General features: G+C 40.2%; 1 protein-coding gene across 17 annotated transcripts in view; it reads right to left on the bottom strand.

Annotated features, from left to right (window-relative positions):
* Window positions 1-26,139, bottom strand: part of AFDN (afadin, adherens junction formation factor) — a 115,653-nt gene extending 89,514 nt beyond the window's left edge. For 8 of the 17 annotated variants that reach the window (XM_030944708.1, XM_030944719.1, XM_030944712.1 and 5 more), the window contains exon 1: window positions 25,604-26,138. In XM_030944708.1, coding sequence (XP_030800568.1) covers window positions 25,604-25,714 — 111 coding nt within the window. In that variant the 5' untranslated portion in view covers window positions 25,715-26,138. Of the gene's footprint in view, window positions 1-25,603 lie in introns of all 17 variants that reach the window. The other 9 variants (XM_030944711.1, XM_030944720.1, XM_030944721.1 and 6 more) reach the window with 2 other exon arrangements.
* Window positions 26,140-26,875: the final 736 nt, after the last annotated feature.

Here is a 26,875-nt window from a genome sequence, read left to right as displayed (position 1 = left end):
AAATAAAGCTACAGAAGATTAAATCATATCCCCAAGTTAAAACATACCACCAGTTACAAACTATATTAATGTTGGTATCATATAGAGACTCTCCCAATACCCTTATACTGAGGGCCTTGCAGAAACTGTCAACATATAATCTGAAAAAAAATACACCCAACAAAAGCTTGTTAAGAAGGTTGTTGTTATTATTATGAATAGGAAAATTGTTTAAAGGCGGTGACGTGACATTAAGGAAACAGAAAAATGACTGATGTACATCTGGTGTATCAAAATACCCTGAAGGTCTCCAACAACAGGAGAGAGGTACAGGCAGAGCTCAATCATACCTGAAACCAGGTAAAAAGCAAGTCAAAATCAAACAAAGCCTCTTTTGAATTAACATGACATATTTAAAAGAGGAAAAATAACAAATAGCAATGGGCCTTTCTACTATTTATTTACAACCTGTCACTGTTGTGCAACTAAGACAATTGCTAAGGAGCAACACCAGAAAACTTAGAGGAGAAGAATCAAAAGTACAGACAATCCCCTGTAACATTTTTCAGATGCATCTTAAAAACCCACTGAAATAAATCAGAGTTCTCCATACTATTTACTGTGTTAAAAACTGTTCCTTTTGAACAGGTCCATTTAGAGGAAAAGAAACAGGTTATTACATCCACCTCAAACCAAAATACAACAGGAAAACTGAAGGGTGAGAATGAAAGTTCAGGCACTAGAAGTCTCATTTTTCACTGTCATTGCTACTTGCAGAGCTGCAATCCCGGTATTTAAAACATCTTCAGACATCAATCAGGCCACAAAAAAGACTGCCCTTACTCACTTTAACATTAAAAGTGCAGACACACAGTCAACAACAGAAACTCTAGTGCTGCAGAAAGCACTTCCTCATACTGACACACTCATTCCCACCTCCTCTCTTATGCCAGGCACCAGCATCCTGCAGCTGTACAGCAACATGAATCAGGTTAACTCAGAAGATATTTCCCTTCCCTTCATTCAGTGTGGAGGAAATTGTCAGTGCCAGCAGCTGGGGGAAACTCTCCTGCTGGCACCTTGAAGGAACCACGAAACAGCAACCTCTGCCAAGCTGGACACTTCATTCCCACTTCTGCACCAGCATCAGCACGTACCTGCCTCCAGCACGATAAGCCAGTGGGCTCTTACTGCTTTTTGTCTCAGGCTATGCTGGCTCGGCTGTGAAGTCCTGACACAGGTCAGATAAGCACCAGACCAAAGAAGGCAGCAGAAATGCAGCAGCCTAGCAGAGACTGGCAGTCCTGATGAGCTAAGTGGAAACTGTAGTTTGATACAGGAATGGCAAATCTCTCAAGTATTTTAAAGACTTAGTCCACAATCACATGGCATTTAGATAAATTAATTTTCTACAGTCACAAAGTAAAATTTAGAATACTGTAATCGTAAGGCTATTTCTATAACAGGCATACAAACTGTTAGATTCCAGAGTTACATGATAATTTCTCTACAGCTTAAAAAGATTACAGTTTTTCCTCTGTAATAAAACTCTGATACAGGAATGTCTTAGGAACAGTCTTAAAACCATAAAAAATAACAATACAAGTAGTTTGCAAATTCATCTGTGAAACTACTAAAAGCTGAAAAGATACTTCTTTTTGAGTGAAAACTAAGTATTTCTAACAGAAATGTCAATCTACTAATAGCAGAAAGCTGCACTACAGAAAAAAATATTTCCACCAGCAAACTCATGAAGCCTGGTTTCTTGTGGCTGTCTTCCGAAAGCTGGTCTCAGTTTTATTATAGATGGCACAAACAAAATTATTCTTACCATTTCCCTCCCATACAGATTCTCTAGCATCCAGAAGTACATAGACTACTTAGTACAAACTAAATCAAATTTCTTGTCTGTTTCTGACCTCTTACAGTGGCAACTTCACACTCCTGACATAGGCTGAAGATTCAATCAAAGAACCAACAGACCAAATAAACCCCAAATTTGACAAGCTGGTGCCCATTGATAAGCTGTCACCAGCAAATACGTAGAGCAGCTCAGAAACCATGCCCACATCAACCACCTCACATTCACTTGACAAAACATTCATATTTATTTGCTTTCAGTATAACCTCTATATTTATATAGGAAATATATAAATATAGAGGTTATACTGAAAGCAAATAAATAAACTCTCACTACAGGACCAAAAAATCCCCGACACCAACAATCCTTTAAATGAACAACTGTCTGGATTAATTTCTTGTAATTAGCACTGCATTTTTACTGTTTTAGTATCAGGCTTTAGTATGATGAGGCTATCAAAGGAAACTATAAAAACAGAATCAATTTTACATAATGCAACAAGGGTCATGCCATGTATTTATGCTGACACAGCCAGTAAAGTCTGAGCCAAGTTCTACTCAATAATGATAAACTCGATTGTGTTACCCTGGCTTCTCATTCCTGTGGGATGAGCTGGAATCAGCACCATACAGGGTTAACACAGTGTAGCCACTGTCTGAACTAGAAAAACGCTGGTGCTATCTGATACACTGCATTGAGGAGCTTTGGCAACCAGGCTAATTAGTCAGGAGTTTGAAGTAGGAATGCTAACAAGCCTAACAGAAAAAACAAGCACCTGATTCTCCTGAAGTAGACAAACTGCAGCCTGGAATCTGCATGAAAAAAAATAAGAATAGCCCAAACCTCAAAACTCAACATTCTGATTTAAATACAACCTCTGACTAGATTTCAAAAAGTTATTTCCCAAATGAATTACATCAGTCAATCAGGTTTTAAGTACTACTATAACGTCAAAATGGACCACTAAACACAATTTTACTGTAACAAATTCTAGAGAAATGGGGCAGAGGATCTCTTTTTGAACTACTACTGTTTTTCTTCCCTACCTGAAATACTTTCCCCTTTGCTTTGTAAGGGCAAATCAGCCATACTTCAGGCTATGGAGTAGGGCTACAAAAACAGTTCTGAAAAAAAACCCAAACTGAGAATCTGCACTGATGACTGAAATTATTGAGATGATCTGTGTCATAGCCAAAGACACACAACCTCTCTGCTTTTATATGCACCTTTGTCTAGGGTAAACATACACATACACAAGCTAAGACATCCTTCTGGTTACTTCTACCACACATTCAGAAAAAAAAGATATTCACTCACTACAGATACAACCAAACACGTTTCAAATTAACACATGAAGTTGCCACGCAGCTTCAACATTAGAAAGCATTAACTTGAATACTAAAAAGAAAATAGAGGGTTGACATTCCAGCCTCCAAACGGGAGCATGTCCCAAAAAGAGTTGTGTTTTTGTTTGTTTGGGTTTTTTTTAATTCAGTCACTCAAAAACTCCTCCAGGAAGCTTCATTTTTATATTTAAAGGAATCAGGTAATTTCTTAAAACTTACAAAGCAGTTTTTTAATGTCATTAGTTATCTTAAAGTTGGTTATCTTCATGTTGGACTACCAAGGCCACAGATAGTTTGTGAAAAATCTATACAGTAATTCTAATAGTTTGGTAACATTCATCTGTTGATAGCCTTCTCTCTGCAAATCCTACTTAAACCTGTTGTATAATCTTTGGCAACAATTTCATCAAGCACTGTGCTTCGTGAATGACATTCAGCCTCAGTTAGTTGCATTTAAAAACAACTGCTGACAGCTAAAAAGGGCTTTCTCTGCAGAAACACCATATACAATATCTTCATACTGACAGTGGTTTTGTACTCCCTGTTTTGTGATATTTCCTTTTGACTGTTCTCATACTACAAAATCCTCCATTCCAACACAAAAGCTAGCTCAAAGCACTCCCCAGCATATAAAAAGGTGTATTCCTAAGGCACCTCCACAACCAAAAACATTACCTTGCTTCTGATTTTACTCCCTCAATGCTCTGTTTACTTTTAGATTTGAAAGAGAAGATACCATGTAGCTATCAACACAACAATACACTTTAATGTTTTGTACTTGAGCTGGCGCCCTTCTCACTGAAGAAGGATTTTACATTCCAATTACCACCAACTTCCTTTTCCCCAATGGGGTTCCACACTTGCTCCCAATCTACAACAGCATCTGTTTTGCCAGACTGGAAGCAATTCGTTGGCTGAAAGATCCTACTCTCTAAACAGGCTTATCTAACAAGAAAATCTCTATACATGAATACTTTCTTCTTTTATGTATCTTCCATATTATTATTATTATTATTACAGAACACGGAAGGTATTAGTCACATAGACCTAGAAATAAATTCCCCAAAAAGTCCCTAACTGTTGATCACTGGATGGCTATGTCAAGAGAAAAATTACTCTGTAAATCCCGCTTGTGGCAAGGGAAAATATGACATTAAGCTAATCCAATGGCAACTAACAGTTACATTGGAAGGGGCTTTCCCTATCCCTTTCTACCCCCACTCCAGCTGTGTGTCATTATAATTGTTTCAACACAAGCATTTAGGTGAACTCTAATGAGCCAGTTCAGAGAGAAAAGCCCAACAAGAACTAATCCTAGTCCCCCAGCTTCCCTAAGAACTTCATCATAGAGTCACATAAAACCAAATGCCAGCATAAAGGAGGGATTAAAAAAACCCAAACAAACCTGTTCAATTGAAGAAGAGGTGAAGGGAGTACTCTCTTGCAGCTAGAAAGGCATTTTACCAGCTTCAGCTATAAGTATGAAACCTCATCTACACACTTCTCCCTTGGGTAGCTGTTGACACTGAAAACAAAACCAACAGCAGTAGTTTGCAAAGGCAAGGAATGCTTCTGCAGATCCAGAAATCCAACCAATCGGCTGTATGATAGAGGCTCGCTTCCACAGTGGAAATAAACTAGTTATCTGTGGGAATGCAGGAATTTCATCATCCCTGTCTAAACATCTATTTCACTTGCCTAAGGATGAACAAACAAAACATTATGAAAGTAATACAGTATTTGAAACTCACTATAATAGACCTAAAAAAGGCTATTAAAATAAAATCAGACTGTAATTCAATTATTAAATAATTTAACTGAGGAGAACTTTAACCATGTTTTTGTTTTAGTACTAGAGGACATAGCAACTCACGCCTATGAGCAGCACTAGACAAAAATATACACAGTTTTCTACTGCTTCAACTAAAAGTAATTAAAGGTATCAAATACCAATGTGGCGTTATTTTCTATTGTAAATAGTATTTTCTCCAAAACATCAGGAGCCACCAAGTGCAAAGTCCATTAGAGCTCAAATCACCAGCTTCTAACTCTAGCCTCCAATTTTTTTTAATGTCCTGAACATAAAAAGGCAAGGGTTCAGCTCAAGCAGGAATGACACAAATGGTACAGGAATTACTCAGCAATGCCAAGAGATATTCCGCAAAACACTGCTGCTTCAGATGTTGTCCACACACAAACACTGACAGTTTTTACACAGTCTCCAAAGTCCTGCAGAGACCACAGCAGCACCATTCCAACAAAACAAGCCAGAGGAGGAGAGGAAACAAAATTATTAAAAGACAATGAGATTTTAAAAAGCAGTCAATTAACAAAGTCAGTTCAGAGACAGGGTGGGCTACACATGTTTAAAAAGCTCACTTAGATCTGCTAAAGGTAACATTTCATTGTGCCACCAGTCATTAAAACAGAGAAGCACTCAAAAGCTGAACTATGGGTGTAAAAAGCTACTTTCTTTCTGTAACTGCAGTATTCCATAACTGCAGGGCCACTGTATTTCCTTTTTTTCTACTGCTTCACAGTCTCTTATTCCATGCTCAGGACAACAATGCAAACACACAGAGACTGTGAGTAATCGCCAACACTATTCCCGATAGAGGAAACAGCAGTTGACCAGTTGATTACATAGGAAGCTCCTCATTTCCTTTGCAGTTCTCTTCATAATAGCAGAAATAATCTAGAGAAAGGTATCTTGTGGTAGTAGCATAAAGACGAACTCCAGCGATTTTTTGTCAGAAGGGATTCAGTCAGAAACCACCATTAGTTGTTCAAACAATACTCGAGATACAAATATACAAATACCCCAGTTCAAAAAAATAGTTTGACTTATAATTGTTATCATAACCTCTCAAATATTTTGGAGTTGAGTCCCTCATTAGAGTAAGTGTTCTGTGCAAGACTACTCATGTTTTATGAAAAATTATGATTCTCAAAAAGCAGCAAGGCAGCTCTTTTCCCAGTTGTAAACACAATATCATTACTTCTTTAAAATTATATAAGACATCTTAAATTATCATTCTGTTGCAATATAAGGTAATGCAGAAACCTGGCCTCACTTTTATACTTGATGAGGGGTTGAAAGCCAAGTATGGGATTAATTCAATTGATTAAGTTCTCAAAATTTGAAGCAGTCAAGAATTGCTTCCTCACTTCTCATTTTAGCATCAGAACAAATCTAGTCTGGTAGGTCAGCAACCAGACTAATACTGCCCCCTCATTTCGTAGTGCCTTGCTCTTTGTTTCACAAAAGGTTGTCACAGCCTGCTTACAGAAGAGTGAGGAAGTTTCAGAGGGCAGGTCAGTCACATCATCAGTTACAAGACTGGGTGTGTGGAGTTGGGAGGAGATAGAAACAACAAAAAGACAACTGAAAAGCTGAATACTTAATCATCACATAGGCATCCTTCACATTACTACATTCCTCCTCACCCTTCCTACCCACCCTAGTCTGGAATAAGGAACTTGAAAATAAACAGTGCAATTCTGTATTTGTACATTCCTTACTCTAGGTAGCAGCTTCATTCCTAGAACTGAGAGAGCAGATGATTACAGATATTAGAGAATACAACTCAATAGCTCCTTCCAGAGTTTGTTCACCCAGCTTTAAGACTTCATATTGTCATAACCTAGGCAGTCTCCCCCCACTCAATGCAATGACTGTCTTCAGCTGAGCAGATTCTACTTATGAAAGGAGACCATCAGAAGGGTATTTTTCTTGAGGAACTTAAAATTCTGATCTCTGAACTTCCGGGGCAAACCAGTCCTGATCTAATGACTTCCCAGGGTGCACAATAAACCTTTTAAAACATGTTTTTTTGGAAGGAAATCCTAGAACAAGCGTCTGGATGTAGGGATTAACAGCTAAAGTAGTAGTTCAGCTACTTAAGAATGGCTAGCAAGATTGCATCAAAATAGATTCAAACACAACATGTAGAAAAGGTGACTTAAAGCTTCTTTAAACTTAGTATCAACATATACAATTTAATGCTGAGTTTCTGAGATGTTTCTTATTTGGTTTATTTCAGTTTAAAATGCCTATTGTATTAATACTGGCCTAAGAACATTTGCAGAATTAACAGTCTAATGCTACCCAAGTTTCAAAACAGCAACTTAAATTTTAACAGTAAAAATGCTCCACTGAAGTAACAAAGTTGTTACAAATATCTGTGGACAGGCAAGATTATAGTCTACTTTCAAACTTCAGCATTTCTTCTATCAAAAATGGTACACTACCAGCATGGCCTATTTTTCAGCATCACACAGAGACCCATATCACAATAGCAGAATTCAAAACAAAGAACATGAGGCTGAGTATGAGTAATTGAACTAGTCAGTACACCATACTGTATAAATACAGTTTTATACACTAACAATAATCAGGAGTGAAAGCAAATCTTTATTCCCAAAAAACACATCAACAAAAATAATCCAGCACAGATCATTCACTGCAACTATCCATTCCAGTAACTAATACAGGTGTGTCATCTGGAGAAGGAAGAAGCACCGCAATAGAAAATGGGAACAAAACTGTGTGCAATTTACACAACTTACAAACACTTCCAGCCCCACAGCACTAGGACCTCACCCTATCGCCCCCAGGCAATCCATCACACAGGGTACATTGACAGAACATAGTTTAAGTCAAAGGCTACATAAAGTGATCCTGAAACATTACATTAAGGTATTTTCAGTCTTAAAGGTTGTGCAGGATGGGTAGAAGAATGCTGTGCTCAACTTCAAGAAGAATCTAAGCATTTCAATATTCAAAGCTTTCAAGTACATGCCTAAAGGCTTTGCCAAAGGAAATTCTTCAAAGTGGGGGTTTAGGTGGGGTATTTTTGCTTTGTTTTTTGCTTGAGGTTTTGAGTGGATTTTCAGTTCAACAGAATTCAACAAGGGCAAAAGTAAAGTCCTGATAATGAAAGGTAAAATGTCTTGCAACAACACAGACTCAAGAAAAGACTGTCTGGGAAGAAGCTCTGCTAAAGAAAACCTGAGGATCTTGGTGAACAGCAAGCTGAAGATGATTCAGGTGCATGCCCTGGCAGCAAAGCCAACATCATGCTTAGGTACATTAACAGGAGGAATACAAGCTTTAGGTCAAGTAAAACAATTGTACTGCTCTACCCATCACTTTGGTTTTAGTGCTGTCAGTACAGGAAGAACAGAATTCAGCTGAAGTTCAGCAGAGAGCTACAGAATGTTTAGGAGGCTGAAGAACCATCTTAGGAGGTGAGACAGAAGGAACTGGGTTTTTTCCTCCTGGAGAAGAGCTGGCTTTGGGGAGACCTACAAAGCAGCTCAGAGGATCTGCAAAGAGGCCAAGAAGACAATGCAGCAGTGATCAACAGGGCATGGTGGGAGGACAAACACTGGACATTAAGTTGGAACAAAAGCAGCCTTTAAACTGACTATACAGAAAACTTTTTTCATCATTAGGACAGTCGAGCCAATGGAGGAGGATGCCCAGAGTTACTGCAGTTACTGGTCCTTAGGGGGTTTTCAACACCTTATGGGAAAAGCCCTCAGGGGCATCAGGACTGATGTTTCTTCAAGCAGGAGGCTGAAGCAGAAATCTCCTGACGTCTATTACAAATCAAATGATCATATTTAAACATCTTTAATCAAAGCAACATATTTAAACATCTGTGGAGGACAGGCTAATTTTCCCATACTGTTCAGCTACAAAAAACACTAATTGTTACAGCATCCAGGCAGGCAGATACCCTTAATTTAGGCTCTCCAACCAACAGGAGAGCTCCCAGTACTGAGATGTACCAACACGTCTGTCTCAACAAGGGCCATGACAAATAAAAGAATGAAAAAAGCTAAATAAATACTCTAAGTGGTAGCATAACATTTGTAACTTTCTCTACAGGTAGAAGCCCAACTGGCAGACAACAAAGACAGTAAAGCCTATATAAGTGGTTCTACTACACATAAGAAGAGTAATTAATAATGCAATGCAATCCATCACAATCGGAAATAAACTGGAATGGGTATATACACCATGGAACCATCTAAGATTACAGGATAATTCAGGGAGAAAGGAACTTCAGGAGTTTACAATCCAAACTCCTAGTGAAAGAAAGGTCATTTCTGAGGTCTTACCAGGCACTTTTGCAGCTTTATCCAGCCTGCTCTTAGAAATCTCCATGGACAGAAACTGCACAACCTCCCAGTGCAACCCATTCCACTACTTGACTATTCACTGGCATCTGAGAAGTTTTCTTTTGCAGAACACTTTTGTAGTTAGTGAACTGCATAATGATTTCACTTTTAATATAGATAAAATGAACTGTATGCCTAAAATAATAATTCTTTTAACATAGAAGTTCATCCTTCAAGAAAGATTATATAACCAAAAAAGAATGAAAGATAAAAAAACAGACACAGAAATTTAAGGCAAAAACTCAGAAGAAGTGGTTTTGAAAAAAAAAAAAATTCAGTATTCCCCACCCTCCCTACATCCTCAAACCAGTGAGATTTCCATGGGTTCTACATGTTACTTTTGAAAGCAGTTCAGTCCCGAAGCTCTAGACAAGCATCTGAGTGGAACAAGGGAAGCGATTCATTACCATCAATACACATTTGTTGCTAACCTATAGTTGCTATAGGGTATGTGGGGCACAGGAAGGCAGGAGTGGGTGGAAGTATTATTATTAATAATAATAATCACAAACTAACCACAGCAAACAGCTTAATTTTGAGAACACCACAAAGCAACAGAACATCAGAAGAAAAACTCAGAAAGCAGGAACAAAAGGAAAGTGGGATAGATCAAGATAAAAGAGAGATCAAGAGAGGAATTATCAGAAGGCTGGAGCACCTCTCCTATGACAGCTGAGACGTTGGGGTTGTTCAGCCTGGAGAACTGGAGACTTTAGGGAAGCATTTTTATAGCAGCCTTACAGTACCTAAAGGGGGCTACAAGAAACACGAAGAGGGGCTTCTAACAAGGGCATGTATTGGACAGGACTAAGGGGAATGGTTTTAAACTGAGAAAGAGTAGATTTATGTTAGTTATTATGAAGAAATTCTTTACTCTGAGGTTGCCCAGCAAGATGCCCTTGCTGGGCAACCTCAGAGTAAAGATGGTGGATGCCTTATCCTTGGAGTAGTTCAATGCCAGGAAATACAACATCTTTTCCCCAAAGCCAAATTTTTCAGATGATCTTCTGAATGACAAAGAAGAGAAAGCATAATTTTTTCTGTAAGGATATAGATGTCCATTTTGTAAGCTCTTCTCTTTGGACCAATCCGTACTAATAAACTTAGATGGAGTCATTTGTAACATCAAAGTCAGAAATAGTAGTTCCAGTATCCATTCATTTTTAACCCGTGATCAAGAACTAGTGAACTTAGACATGCCATTACTCCCTGTCCCACATGCCACCCCCTCTTCATCATCAGCAAGGTTTACAAAAATAAGCACTGAAAATTCTCATGCTTGTTTCAAGAAGAAAGCCATCTCAAGGAGCAGATTTTTACAGTAATGAAGCCCAGATCAGATGCATTTTTATTAAAGCAATGCAATTATTTTTTTTTCTTTCCTTAAGTACAATTTGTTCACTATTTAAATTCCAATCCTCTGGAATATACTTCAGCTTTATGAAAAAAATGCTTGAAATGCTTTTCATTTTGAAAATACAATCTAATTCTTTCAATACATTGAAGTAAATTTTACACTGCAATTTTATACTTGCAACTGATTTTTTTGTAATATGCCTCAAACACACAAAAAATATACGTTTTTGATTTGCATAGAATATTATTATATACTCTTTTAAAATATATAATAAGAAAGTGAGAAGTATTTCCCAAGCCAGGAAAGTAACTTTGCCCAGGGAAGTCTACTCATAAAAATGCTCATTTCACCTTCAAATAGCACATTTGTTTACTAAAGAGCTATGTTTTAAAAAGTGCTACCAGCTCTATTCTACAGATTTCTTCTAGAAGAGAACAAATTACTGTTTTTATCATATAGCACTGGTTAACAAAACTGGTCTCTACAGCTCTGTTAGTCAGGAGCTGCCAGAAGAACGTGTTTGCCAGTGTACTGTGCATGAACTCTCACTTTTAACCAAGTTCTGCACTTCTGCCCAGTAGTTAATTTTGCAGCCAGTGACATGGCTTGTATGTTTAGTTAACTTCAGGAAAATTCCCACCTTTCATTTGTCTTCTCTACATTGCAAGAAACTATCAGAAAATTAAATGGTTGCTTACTTTCAGGCATTTTCTTGCTCTAAAACACAATTCTATCAAATACCCTTAATTTTATCCTTATCAAGGGATTGTCAGTTGAGTGGCACACAGAGCAAGGACAAGTTACAATGCAAACATTAACGCAGATGATTAACCGTGAACAGGACTATTTCGAGTTTAAACAGGCTCAGATTACAAAAGCACTCAGTAACTCGGTTTGGCTTACTCAGATATTAAAACATAGTTAATGAAGGCATAAATGATACTGCTGTACAAGATTTCAAGTACACTCTGACTCACAGTGAAACAATTTAGGCTTTAACTGCTAATATTAGCCAAACAGTCTCTGCAGCAAACAATCAGAATTAACACAGCTGAAAAGTTACACCAATGAGATCTACCTTCTCATTAGTGAGGGAGTATGACAAGAATATGAGAAGATGACCCAAAACAAAAATTCTGTCAGGAAGCAAAGACAGCAGCATGCAGAAGTGGAAAAGAATGTACAAATCTAAGGAGTCTCTAGCTTCTTTTCCTTTTAATTAACAACCAATAATGTCTCCTAGTGTAGTATGTATCCTGACTACAGCATGCATGTTTCTCTATTACTGAGGACAGTAAACTTTTCCAGACTTATTCCTACAAGTTTATTTGTATAGAAATAAAAACAAAAACATTTATTTATATAGATATATATTTATTTATATTTTATTTGTATAGAAACAAAAACCCAAACCCCAAACAAAAACACATGCACATTTTATATAGTCTTAGTTAACACCATATCATTTGTTCTGTGCATTTTTTATTACTTGCTACAGTGAGACACAAACTTTCCTTATGATTAGATACTTAGGGTAACTAATTCAAATATATTTAATTTTTTTAATTATTATTGCAGAGCATTTGGGGATTTTGAATTTTTTTCTATTCAGTATTCACTTCAAAAATGTTAATAAAACATATATGCTTGCCTTAATTAACAGCTTACAAGACATTAGAAAACCAGAAAGTTACACATGTGGAAAAAGGAAATTACTGGGGAAAAAGCTAAGGTTGTTCAGCCTGGAAGAGAAGGTTGTGTGGAAATCTCAAGCAGCCTTCCAATATCTGAAGGGGGCCTACAGGGAAGCTAGAAAAGGAGTCTGACAGGAACTCCAGTGATGGGACAAGGAGTAATGGGTACAAAAACTGAAAGAGGGGAAAGATGAGATATTAGGAAGAAGTTCTTTATTGCAGGGGTGGTGAGACGCTGGAACAGGTTTCCAAGGGATGCCCTGACCCTGACAGTGTTCAAGGCCAGACTGGATAAGCCCTTGAGCAACCTGGTCTAGTTGGAGGGGTCCCCACCCGCAGCAGGTGGGGTTGTAACCAGGTGATCCTTAAGGTCCATTCCACCTCCTTAGCAGTTTGATTCCTCACATTTGGAACTAAAGTTATCTATTTACTGAAGTGAGGCAGTCTCATGTACATTTGATACAGAAGTATTTCTGAAACAAACAAAACCCCAAATATGAGAATTATTCCATTTTTCTAGGAAGATACATAACACTCTTCCTACTGTATGCAGCTCCCCAATAGAGAAAAGGGGCAATCTTTGCTGTACCACAGAACTCACCTAAGAGTTAAACCAGAGGTGGTGTGATGGCGCTGGTAGGTGACACTAAGTGTGATTAACTCCCTTCCCCCTATGTCTTATAAAGTGAAATCCCGAATTAGGATAACCCAGAGAATTGTATACATGATAAAAATCTAGCTTCTCTTTCTGCCTCTGTAGTAACTAAATTTACAACAATTTTCAACAGGTTATTTCACGTATCTGCATCACTTTTCCCATCCCACTGTCCTGGAAACATTATAACAAAGTGAGAATGTTAGGTGTCTTTTATACAAACCAAGACAGTTTATGAAGATGATACAGCTATTCACACGTACAAGCTAAGCATGATCTAAATAATTATCATCCTAGAATCACAGAATGGCTTGAGCTCCAAGGGACCTTAAAGATCATCTAGTCCCTGAATTTTGCTAATAGCAACAACTTGGAGAAGCACTCTAAGGAGAAAAAAAAGTCAAGTCAAGTAATGTGGCTCAGTTCCAAACACACTTGAATGACCATTGCCCACTTTCAAGAATTAGACTTAAAATTGCTCATTGCATGAACAAAATGTATCATAAATGTTCTACTTATAAAACTGGTTTAGACAGATAATCAACGTAAGGAAAAGTCAGACTACCACATTATTTTGTAATGGCTTATACAAACAGGAAAGCTCAGTAATTAAAGAGAAAAGTCTCCTTGCATACAACAAGTAAGCAGCTCTTCCCAAAAACAAATGCAGTAAGCTTCAGCAAAACCTGAACTTGTTAAAGTTTTTTCTTATAATTTTACCTAAATTTCACATATGTAAATATAGAAAATAAATGTTGAAATAAACTAAGCACCAATTTTAAAATGTTGTCAACATTTAATGATGTTTAAGTCAGATGGACATTGGGGGTGGAGAATAAGGCAGAGAAAGGGCTGGTCAAAGCTGAAAGCCATAGTAAAAAGCAGCATACAAATTTAACTGCTACCATGTACTTGTGGTTGTCAGTATCATCAACACCACAGAGCTGGAAGACAATCAAAGATGGACAGTTCTGCGTGGCAGAAGACAGAACCTCATGACAGCAATCACATGATGGCAGGGACGGCAGGAAGAGGGTCAACACTGCCCACTTCCTTTCTGTGCCTCAGAAGTGCTGAGAGGTGGGTGAAGGGGCTGCAGAACACAGTGTGTGTGTACCTGTGAAAGTGTTCATCCTCTTTTACAGTTGCTGAGGTGGAAATAGCTTCAGATTACTCACACATCCATCAGCCATGACAAAGAACACTGCTATTCAACATTTCACTTCATAAATGAACAATACGAAGGTATCAGAAATATGTTGGTATCTCGCTCTACTTGCACGTTTCTACTGCTAATGATAACATCATGATATTGACATAGAAGAAGACAACAGACACTAGGAAAAAGGCGTGTACATTAAGGATCAGAGAAATTGTCCGGACCCTTTTGCAACATAAAGAAACATCCTATTTTTCCTCAGGATTTGGACAAATTAAGCTCTACATGCTCTGAGTACCATCCTTATTACCTCTGAGGTGGTTAGGAAGGCATTTTTCCCCTTGCAGCAAGATTTCCTTCTCAGCAGCTAAGGAATTCAGTGTAAAATTAATCCAGGAAACTCATTCTGTCTCTACTGAACAGACACCCAGAAGAGATGACACAAGCCAAAAGCCTATTAAAAGGAATCCTCTCCAAAATAAGGGAAAAGTATCTATGGTTATAACAGTATAGCAAGCAAAAAAGCATTTCCATAGAAGAAGACCCAGGTGTCACAGTCACCATCAGCACACAGACTAGCTGGTTATAAACAGGTCCAACTGCAAGGCCACTCCAAACTACAAAGTCCACATGGCAGGTGTACAGGATTTAATGGCTGATCTGTAACCTCGCAGGAAACTTCTGACAGAGGCAGATAATCATAAGGCTGCTCTCTGAAGCCAGTGCAGCAAGATGAACACATTTGAAGACTGCTGTAATTGGCATTTTTCCCTGAAAGTAGAAGTTTGGAGTGTCTGGTTTAAGGTTGTGGATGTGAGAGTTTTGGCACAGAGTGCATGTGGGGAGAAATGAGGGAGAAAAGGTCTCAACACGGGTAGGTTTACTGAGACAGCTAGATCAGTACATTTATAATTATATACATGGATATTTATGAGCATCCATACACACAAGAATGTCCAAAGAGCTGGAGACAAATGTGCAACACTGAAGATAAGACAGGCACTTAAGCAAGTGCTGAGTTTCTAAAGTTTTTACAAAGCACCAGTATCAGAACATTGTACAACACTTGAGCTTTAGTATGTGACTCTCTCACATTGGTACAATGCTACCAATTTTTGTGCTGCCACTTGACACTTTATCACTCAAAATTAATGAAGACTTCTTTGAGAAGGCAAAGTTTTCAAATTTGTCTAATCTATCAAAAATGTGCAGTACCAATTTTTTGAGCTCAAGCTTAAACTTAATGGAGGTGAGAAAGCAAATCGTGAAACAAAAGTATTCTGGAGCTTGTAGCAGACTACAAACAATTTATTTACAACAATAAGAATTAGTAACTCCTTCAGAACATCTAATACTCAAGATACTGAGCCAGTGTCAGAATGTTAGGAGATACAGTTGATTATTTCTTCAGAAAATTCTACCAGAATTTTGAACACTGTAAAATTCAAACACTCTAATTTCATCCCAGATCCTTTTTACAGGTCACCTTTAGTCAAAAGCTACAGACAGGCAGAAATCAGAAGGTAACAGAAAACTAGATGTTTTATTGTAAATCCTGACAAAGGCTCCAGGAGAGAGCCAGATCCTCTCTTCTTTCACTATTTTTTTTTCCTATTAAATGGACAGAACACCTGAGGCAGACTGCAAACCCAGCTCATATATTGAAAACTTCCCAGAAGTGCAATAATGTCACCACTTTGGGTTGGTTAGGTCTTTGGATGCTGGTAGATGGCTTTGGTGAATATACCAGTAGTCGGTGCATAATATTACTTCATTGTTCTCTTTTTCTTTTCCCAGTCTACATATCAATCCTTATCTGTCTGAAAACAGTTTGCTATAGGCAAAACAAGTGAATTTATTGAAATAGTCTTTGCTGCACTATGGCAACAAGAAAAACTCTCATGAAATACTAGATACAGTTTCAGGATTGCTGGAGACTTTATCAAAAGTATTACAATACATCTCACACAAAACAAAGAAGGGCCTTGTTAGAGCATTTCACTGATTTTTAAAGAAGGAAACAGTTGTTTGGCCTTTTATTTTTTAAAGGCTTCAAAAAGCTAAAAAATTAGATCACAAAATGCAGTAATCTTAAGTAATTCCAGTTCTGACCTTCTTCACTATACAGCAAACACACGACCTAGCAGGCAAATCCATCAAAATCAATTAGCAGGATTGAGCAGTGTTTTCATTAGTAAACATTGGCTTTCCATCACCATTTTCAGATTATTTTCCTTTTCCAGATATGAAAATAAACTATCCTAATCTTTAAACAGCCAGAATCCGTACAGTGAGTATTAAAGAAGTCTTAAAACTTTCATTCTGTCCGCACTCAAAGTAAGCAGCAGCCATGTTAGTAAGGCTATCACTTTAAGTGGAAACAACTTACATGTTTCCCAATAAAACACACAGCATTCTACAAGAAGTATGCAATGCTTGGATATGATCCGAAAGCAGAAAATATTATCAAACTGTACACAGAAGGTGAATGCAAACCAGATTTCTCAACATAAAAGAAGTGATATTATGAAAAGCATTTTAGCAATGCAAAGCTTTCTGTAACACAATCTGGTTCAATTTTGTTTGTTTCCACATAGACAATTTTCCATCCAGGACACTGTATCACAGACAGAATTGTCCCAATGCTTTTAAAATTAAGAATATGGCATAACTGTTTTTACTAAAATTGAGAACGATAACAAAATGTTTAAAGGGACCTTCTGAATTTCAAGCTGATGTACTGCTCAAAGTAGAGCACCTTCTGGAGGGCAAAGGGAATGAGACCTTTTCTTGTTTTAGACACTGGGGCAGGGTTTCTTTGTCCTTTGAACTCTTGCCCAACCACAGGTTATCCAACAGCCCCTAATTTTCATTAAGAAGTGAGATTCTGATTTTCCATTGGGTTTTGTAAGCAATAAAATATATGAAAAAGCAAAATGTAAATATATGTAAAAGCATGACACTGACATCAAATTGTGTATCTTGCCTCTAAGAAAATAGAAGAGTGTGGACTGACAAATCAAGTCATCTAACCAAGAGAAAGCTCTACTAAACACATCATGGAGTGCTTGAAAAGTCTATGCACTGAAATCTTAGTTCACAAATACTGCTCTGAGCAACATACTTTGTCAGCCAAATAAATACTGTTGCCAGACAACTCATTCTTTTTCACTTTTTCACACTATAAAAGGTTCCCTTACTACACAGCAGGGCCATGCCCTGGGACACAATTCACCAAGGGGAAGCCTTAAACCACGTAATCAGGACACTATCATCTTTCACTAGGTAGTGAGTTTTTGTGAGAGCTTTCCTATTTCTGAGTCCTAGTTATAAGAGTGAAAATTATCAAAGCAGTAAGAAAAACACTGACCAAATAAAAAACTCCACCCTACAGCTATTGTTTGAGTCTGCCATCACTCTATAGCAACTAGCACTGTAGTGCATAAAAGCCATTCCAAAATATTTACCCAAGAGTTGACCTGGCACTAGGAGTCATAGCCAAACACACACAATTGCCAGTTCCATACCAAACCAGCCAGTGTTCCAACATCCTTGAATAGAATCACTATAGTAACTCATATTTTTTAAAGTTGAATCTATTTCATAATCTTGTAATATATAAGTAAAATTAGAAATCCATTTATTATTATTCTTAAGATATACCAAGCAGCACTTAATAAAAGCTTAAAATTTTCAAAAGTAATGATGTGTAATTTCTGCTCTTCACTGGAAGAGGTGACATGAACAAACTTACAGGAGTGTACACAATTTCATCAGTACAATCAAACTCTTACAGACTCTTCTATTAATATGATGAAATTCAAACACAAATTACAAATTAATGTAACCAAGTAAAGTTTACATTTGAGTGCAAATTTGCACTGAAAACTAATGCCCTATACTGATCTTCTAGATGACAACCCTAGTCCTAGGAGTTTTTCCAGTTCTTACAGGATTCAAACTCTAAACAGATTTCCCAGAGTAATGAGTAATCTACAACAAAATTCTGCAAGACAGACCAGGGCATTAAAGAGCCCTCTTGTATTCAGGTGCATAGAGAAATGAAGAAAGTAGTATCTACACAGAAGGCATCTTCATAGGAGACAAGAATGAGCAAGAATCAAGAGGAATGGCTCCCTAGTAAGAGGGAGCCATCTGTGCTAGAAGATGATCAGAAGAGGAGCTGTCTAACTTGAGCACACAATGGAAGAAGCAGATCTAGAAAATTTAATTAAATCTATAATAAGCTGATAACCTTGAGGGCAATGCCTGTAACAGGAGATGACCATTATCCTGAAGCATTAAACAGAATAGTTTTAGCAAGTTACATGTACCTAACACAAGAAAACATTAAAGTCATGCATAATAAGAAGGTATGAGAAAAACAGATGATGGCTAAAAAAAAAAAAAAAAGAACATTGGACTTCATGTCAAAGCAGATTTTTTTAGTCTTTCTTGAGTGCCAAACTAGACAGCAGCGAAAGGCAGAACTGCAACTGAATGACTGAAGGCAACCAACCACGTGGAAAACTTGAAAAAAGTTATGTCACAACGTTATACATCTTCATTATGCAAAAGCTCATGAGGCACGATACAGTCCAGGAAGACAATCTGACTGCTACTGCTAGGTCTGAACTACTACAGAGTTTTATCTCTGTTGACTCAAGTTTTCATCTTTGATTCTTAAGCTTCCAGACAGGGACAGTTACAGAAAAGCAGTAATTTTTACTCGCAATTAAAGACCTGAGGAGAAAGAGGAATCTCTGAAAGAAGTTTAACAACAATTATGAGCCAAGTGATGCATGCATCCACAACAACTATCAATTACCTCTTTGGTTTATCTACCAAACAATCTTAACAGCAGAAATGAACAGGCTTTAGCCTTTTCACAAGATGAAATGAGCATCACTCAATATCTATTTTACATGTAAATATTCTTCCTAGCCAAAAATCTTGAAAAATCAACAATTACCTAAATAGCGCTTTACTCAAATACACTTCAGAAGAGGCTTCCATGAGCATGAAGTTCACTTTGAAAGACAGAGTAGACATTTCATTACGTATCTGTAGTATCTGCTAAATTAGACTTCTCTAAAGTTTATCACAACATTTAGTTTACTAATTCACACTGTGAGTCTCAATCCCACCTTCATCAGAACCACTGCTCAAAACAAGGAGTTTTCTTAATGCATGTTCTAAATTTTGCACACCTACCATTTATTTCCCTTTATTTATAACAAAGCAACTACACCAACAGATACAGACACAAAGACAAACTCAGAGTGGTTTCTTATCATCTACAGCCTTCCCACAAACACCCATTCATTTCAACTTCTATCACTTTCCAGCTAAGTTTTAGCTTTTGTTACCCCCTTTAGATGACAAAAGCATCTAGACACAAGAGCAGAATTTCATTAATCATAAAGCTAAGTTTTCCTCAAAAATCATGAAAGTGTGTTCCATTCATCTTGGTTTAACCTCTCTGAAAGAGAAATGGTTTTGACAGAAAAAACACACTTGCACAAACAAAGCAAATCCCTTACAAGTCTAGATGACTAGGAGTTTTCAGCTGAAAAGTAATGCTTGTCAATGGCATTTTAGGCAGGGAACAGATCCACACATCAGGAGGGAATTCTTAAAGCCAGTATGTCTGAATTGAATGGAACTAATTGGCCACTGGCTCAAGAAATAACTTATATAAGGAATATTAAAAGCACAGCCTAAAACTTCTTCCTAGAATTATTTTCATTACATTATGATGTCTGTAGACTGTGGTCAATATCTTAATTCAAACCTGTAATTGGGACTCTCTAGAGAGCACTAAGACTTCATTTGCAATGACTATTCACTTTGACTCAGTTAAAGGAAAATGGTCTCCAAATACTCCTTCTGATACATATGAGCAGGACTGCATCCCTGACTTCTTTTTTCCAACCATTTTAATGCAGAACTAGAGCTCAACAGACTCAGTAAAATGCAATTAGTAATCCCGAACCTCTAACTAATGCCTCAGTGTTTTTATGTCCTCTTGAACGGTGCCTGCTTAGTGGTAGCAATTATTTGAAAAACATTCTGTTCACTAAAAAGCACAGGCATCAGTCCTCAGGATTCCAATCACCCTTCCAGACTGACTAAATAGTAGTTTAAACATTTGTAGCAAAGAGAGTTTACTTTCCACACCATGCGTTTGGCAAACTTAAAAGGACAATACTTTCAGATATATTACCAGCTTCTTGAGGTCTATACAGTATGAAGAGTTGCACTTGCTTAAACTACTGAAAGTGGTACAATCCAACTAGTGGAGATGGCACAAGTATTTCCACCATTTAAATGGTGTTTCCTTAGCTCCAGACTTGCATTTCCACTACTAGTATCACCCATAACACAACAGATTACCAATTTTGAAAACAGGGCTTGAAAAAGCCTCAGAGGTAGAATTTTAAAGGTGAGATCTTTTTGCGGGTGAGCAACCATGCAGATAAACAGCAGGGGGTTAAAACCTAAAAATTCCCATTTCTTGTTGCTTTAACTAGATTTAAATAACAAACTTGCATAACTACCATTAAAAGGCTATAAAGCTTATATCTTCCCTGTGACACTTAATGAACCAGAAACAGATCTGAACCCACAAAGTTTAGAACAAGACCTAAATTCCATCAGCCCTAAAATATCCTGCCATACAGTGTACTGTGCAATATTTTGTTAATAGATTACTTACCTGTATTTAAAGCCAAAGAAAACAACATAAAACATACTGAATAGACCAAACACACATAACACAACACATGGAAAGTCAAAATTAAAAAAAACAGAACAAAGCAACCTGGGAAAAAAAGCTGGGCCCACATTCTGAAGGGTTATTTCTAACATCTTGTTGCTAAGACTAAGTTTTTTCACACATAAAGTAATCAAATAATCATGAAGACTATTGAAATGCCTTTTTTTTTTTTTAATGATGGCCATTTAAAAGTCAAACTCTCAGGAATTATTCTTTAATGCAAAGCATGTTATTTCTCTAAGCTTTTTGATTAGACCTTTCTACTTTTGCTGATACAGAGGTATATTAGTCTAGAAAAACATTCTCCATCAGAAAACAAAACTACAACAGATCAATGTTTCTGACAACAATCCCCCAGCCCCTGGGCAATTGTTATAAAAAAATCCCACTTGTTCTACAAAGTGTCTGTCTCAAAAGAATTAAATGCAATTCACATTCCTAGTCCACAAACCATACTTAGAAAAAACAAACACTTCTCTTCCTCTCATATAACAGCTATGAAAGCATACATTAAAGATGAAACCTTATTTTGTCATCAACAATAATTGTAACACCTAGTTCAGATATGGCATCGTGTTAGATGCATTCAAACAGTGATAAATGCATAGTCTACAGTACCACACCATTCTGTCCTCTCTCCCAAAACATCCATTTTATATAACAATCAACTCCTGTTAGCACTTTTATTAGAGGAGGTTAAAGCTAAACTGTATAAATGCAAATCATTTCCTATCTACAAGTTCCCAAAAAAACTCTATGCACTTATTACAAAATCATTCATTCGAACTTACTCCTTTTTGAAAACTTTGGATGCTGTAAGCACCCAAGACTTAAATCAAGATCAAACTATCATTTTATCTCCTACTGCAAAAGGTCTAAGTCTTTTCTAAGTCACTCTACTGTGTTTCTATGCCTGACAAACAAAATAAAAAATTAAAAAAAAAGGAAAAAGCATCCACGACACTTGGAACAAGGGCAAGGGGAAACAACTGAAGAAAAGGTTAACATTCTGCTTCATTTTGAATCTGTTAATTTATCTACAAACAAAAACACGATTCACTCAACCTTCCCCCAAAAAGTCCAGTATTTTTTTCAGACTTGCCAAAGTGAGTAGCTGCCTCACATAAGTAGAGACAGCAAAGCTTAATCAAGTTTAAATGATGACCAGTATTACAGACATCTTCAACAAAGGTCTGTACCTAGCAGCACTCCTGAAACACTATCATTTAAACTTCTGCTAGTAAATGCAGAGTTTTGGTTTTGTTCAATTATAAGTTTCTCAAGCCACAGAGCTTCTCTGAGCTACCTTCTGAATAAAAAGAACTTACAATTTCAGAGTAAAATAGTGCAAATTAACAGGTTTCTCAGAACAGCAACAATGATCCAAATAGATAAATATCTAATAAATTTAAAATTACCACTTTGCTCTCAAGCATGAGTCCACAAATTACTTCAGTGAAAGCCAGTGAAGATATGAAATCCTCACTCCCAAGAAGTCTTTCAGCTTTCCATGTGATACAGAGAGGAATACTCAACTTTGAGAATGCAACAGAAAGTTTTCATTTCTGTTTTGCTGGGGTAAAGCAGTTCTGAATGACTTAGTTAACTACTAGAGTCAAAGACAAGTTAAGAAAAAGTTAGTAACAGAACTCAACATGCCCTATCCAAGGCTTTTGCTCTTCAATGTCTTACATACCTCAACAATTTGTTCCTGAAGTCTCACAAGAGGCAAGTAAACAAATAGATCTCTAATCCCTTAGGACTAGTCTACTCAATAAAATATTAACAGGAATTCAAATAGATTAATTTCATTAACCACTTCTCCGAATAAAGCCCCACACATTGAACTACTTTCAAAATACCACCCAACCTTCAAAGCAAAGTCACATTTTACACACTGCAGTAAAGCAAAGAGGATCTAATGGAGTTGGAACAACTGTATCTCACTAAAGAATTAGACCTTTCAAACTAATACCAAGGTACATCAGTCGGTCACGCTGAATTCCTTTCACTGCATAGTCTATACTGTCAGAACCCTCGCCAATTTACATTAGATTTCACTTTTCCTTTGCTTTACTAAAAACTCTGAACCCCACTATTAAGGCTGTGATTAGCCCTCTGGAAAATCCTACTCTCTTACATAGGAAAGTTACAAGACAACTCACTCAAACCAGGTTACTTTCACTGAGGAAATGCCTGAAGGATCACTACAAGGCATCAACTCTACCGATACATCCAACCAGCAGCTCCTGGATGACAGTCTGCAGTTTGGGCTACCAAGCTAACCCAGCAGCCCAACAACTATGCCTGGACAGCTTAAAATGATTCAGTTTGACTCAGCTCAGGCACACACAGCCAAAATTCATATCCAGGTTACTGCATCTTCACAGATGCCAGACTTGCTGCAGTCCCTACAAAAAGCAAGATATGCCTTATGATCAAGCTGAGCCTGGAAAAACAGGGAAACAACAGAGGATTGTCAGTTCTCAAGCAGTCTAGTAAAAGGGCTTTCATTTAAGCTGATAAACAGTACAAATGTGAATCACACCATGATCTAGGTTGAAAACATCACCAAATTTGTGTCAGCTCAGGGTAAGAGCGAAAATAAATGAGAACATTTGTAAGTGTAATTATCTGGAAGGAAAACATACTTTATCTATAAAATTGTTACCTGCTGCCAGTTTGATGTAAACTCACCTGCAGTCTTATCAAATGCTTTTAGAACTAGTAGGCTGAAGACCTCGTACATTCACGGATATTATGCATGCACTTCATTTTTTACATTCAGTAGTTCAACTGAAATATCATCACTGACAATGGTGAGTATGCTCCTATACAGGTTCAGAGGCTTAAGTGCAGAAGTGTGGAGTGAATGCAAGTAAAATTATTTTTCTTTCAATAATATTTATAATGAAGCTGGTGACTTTTGTGCAAACTCTAGTTAACTACGATAATAAATATGGCTGACCTAAGAAAGTATACTTTGTTAAACTACTTACTAACAAAACCACAGAAGCACAGTCTACCATAAACACAAAGAAAACAGGCTGGAGTTAGAACGTACTGGGAATGGACAAACACATCAATAAAACAAAAAGTTCAGCCACAGGCAGTTAGCAGTCAACCTGCAATTCCAAAAAGACCGTGCTATGTTCTCAAACACAACCGTGAAAACTTCTTGACACTGGCTTCAGCCCACTTTTTTGAGACAGCGTCAACCAACACTGACATTGTTAAAACCTAAGCAATGCAATCAAGGAACTCTAAGATAAATCTTGGAAGATGTAGGGAATAATCAGAGAAAATCTTCATCTTTGTGTTCAAGAAACTGTCTGCAGTGAGCAGAACTGAAAATACCCGAAGGTGTCGTAGTTCCTAATCTTAGAATTGCTTTCAACACTTTTTCGTGGCTCTGCTAGCAGCCAGCACCTAGGTGCAGAAAAGGAGCCAGCTCCAAGACCAAGCCAACGTAATTTCTCAGAGGCTTCTGTTAATAAACAACCAGGGCCAGGCCAAGAGCAAGTGTGAATTTCCTCCTTTTCCCCGGGAACACGCACATGATCAGCCTCCACCCTCTAAGCAGGGAGCCCGCTGTCACACACAAACAGGGCTGAAACCTGCGTCCCCAGCCCTCCCCCTACCCCCCTCGTCGCTTTCAAACCAGACGCGCAGCACGAACCAGCCAAAGGGAACATGACAAGGGGCAGCGGGAGGGTGTGGTTTGACTATTACATTTTTATTTTTTTTTAAAAAGGGCAAACCCCAGCCTCTCCAGGCCGTCAGAAACACCCACTTCATTAGGCAGAAATTACCCGCTGTGTTTTTCCAGTACAACATGTGAACTCGGGTCTACGAACCTGCTCCTGGTATTTACTTTAGGCGGCGGGCTGGCAGCCTGCAGGCTCGGAGAGCCAAAGCTCTCCGTCCGTCACGCCCTGGGAAAGCCACTCCGGGGATTGCACCAGCAACCCGGAGAGCCACCGGACTGTAAGCGGCAGGTTGCTTTGTAAGAGGCGCCTTCCGCACAAAGACGAATATTTAAAGAAACAAACAAGCTAGCAACAAAAAAAAGCGCCTAGCACCGGGCTTCTCAATCCTCCTCCACCAGCCGCCTGTATGTACTGTTAAAGTCACAGACAGACAAAAAAAACCCAAAACCCCACGGAGGTACCCGGTGTCGAGCTCGGGACAGGGGCAGCTCCTGTATTCTCGCCCTTGCCCGCCCCCTTTCGCCACCTCCATCTCCCAGCGGGTTTCTGCCCTGCCTCAGAGCCGCCTGTCCCGCGGGGTCAGGCCGGCATGTGCCTGCGGGAGGGAACAGAGGGAGGAGGGGAGGGCTCCGGCCCTGCGCTCCCTTCCTCTCCCCGGCACCTGCAACCTGCCTCCACCCGGGCACGGCGAGGGGCCCTCGCTGCCCACCGAGGAGCGGAGCCCCGGCCGCGGACAGCGCAGGAGCGCCCGTGTCCGAGCCGCCGGCCGGGGCGGGGGCCGGCGCGGGAGCCCGGCGGCCGCGGGGCGCGGCCTGGCCCGGGCGCGGCGTCTCACCGGGCCGGCCGGGCGGGAGGCCCTCGCCGGGGTCGCTCACCTCGGTGGGGTCGCTGATCTCGAACAGGTCCAGCCGGTTCGCGTTCCAGTGGTTGATGATGTCGGCGAGTTTGCGCCGCTCCTCCTCCCGGCTGCCGCCGCCGCCCGACATCCTCGCCGAGCCCGCCGCCGGGGAGCCGAGCCGGGGCCGGGGCCAGGCCCTCTCAGCCGAGCCCCGGACGGAGCGGGGGGTCCCTCAGTCCCGGCCGGGCAGGGCAGGGACCGGCTCTCCCCGCGGCCGCTGCCGGCTCGGGCGCCGCGGAAACGCCCCGGGATTGTGCCGCCGACAGCGATCGGCCCCGGCGGACAGTGGGGAAGGAGAGAAAGAAAAGGGGGAAGGGCGGGCAGGGGGCGGGGAGGAAGAGGAAGGATGCCCCGAGTCGGCAGCGCCCGCCGTATCTCCCGGCTCGGCAGCGCCTGTGGCCGCTCGCCTGCCCTGAGCCGAGCGAAGCCGCCGCTGCCGCCGCCTTTCTCCGCCCCGGGATCGCCCTCCCCTCGCTCTCTCCCTCACACACCGGCAGTGCGCGCCCCCGCCCGGCCACCCGCCCTCCTCCTCCCCTTCCCGGGCGTGTGCGCGCCTGCGCGCGCTCCCGGCAGCCGTCGCCTCCCGCCGGCGCGCGCCTCCGGAGAGTGCCCTCCGTGTCCCGCCTTCCTCTCGCTCCCCTGCTCCCGCCGGCCTGAGTGGGGACGGCCGGGGCCCGGCGGGGGCCGGGGCGGGGCGAGGCGCGGCCAGGTGCAGCGGGAGTGCCCGCCTGGCGGCCGGGGACACGCGGCGGCGGGGTCAGCGCGGCCGGCGGGGAGCGCGGTGCCGGCGGGAGGCCCCGCGGGAGAAGCGGCAGGAGCCCCGGGCGCCGCCTTAGCGCGGGGCCCGCGGTCGGGCTGTGGCACCAACAAAGAGCAGCCGCGGCCGCGGGAACAAAGACCCTGCGGGCGGATCCCGGCGCGGCCCCGCCGGAGCTTCCCCGCGCTAAGGCGGGCGGAATGTCGGCGCTGCCCAGCCCTCCCTGCCCGCGGGCGGAGGTCAGGGCGCACGGCCCGGGGGGTGGCCCCAGGGCAAGGCCGGCCCCTCGCCCTGCGGCCCCCGGGTCGCCGCGGTGCCTCGGCGTCTCCCGGCACAGCCTGGGGAGCGACGCTCCGCTGCTGCCCTGGTCCCTGCTGCGTTTGATGATGGTTATGCAGTGCCTTGGTAGCGCCGCGTGGAAGGAATTGTCTGAAAAGGCTGTATTGACAGAAATTTCCACAGCTTGAGATAAACCTGATAAGAAGTTAAAGC

This window comes from Camarhynchus parvulus, chromosome 3, assembly GCF_901933205.1.
Source record: "Camarhynchus parvulus chromosome 3, STF_HiC, whole genome shotgun sequence".
NCBI lineage: Eukaryota > Metazoa > Chordata > Aves > Passeriformes > Thraupidae > Camarhynchus > Camarhynchus parvulus.
The sequence above is the reverse complement of the archived record's forward strand: the minus strand, read 5'-3'. Positions and strand labels throughout refer to the sequence as shown.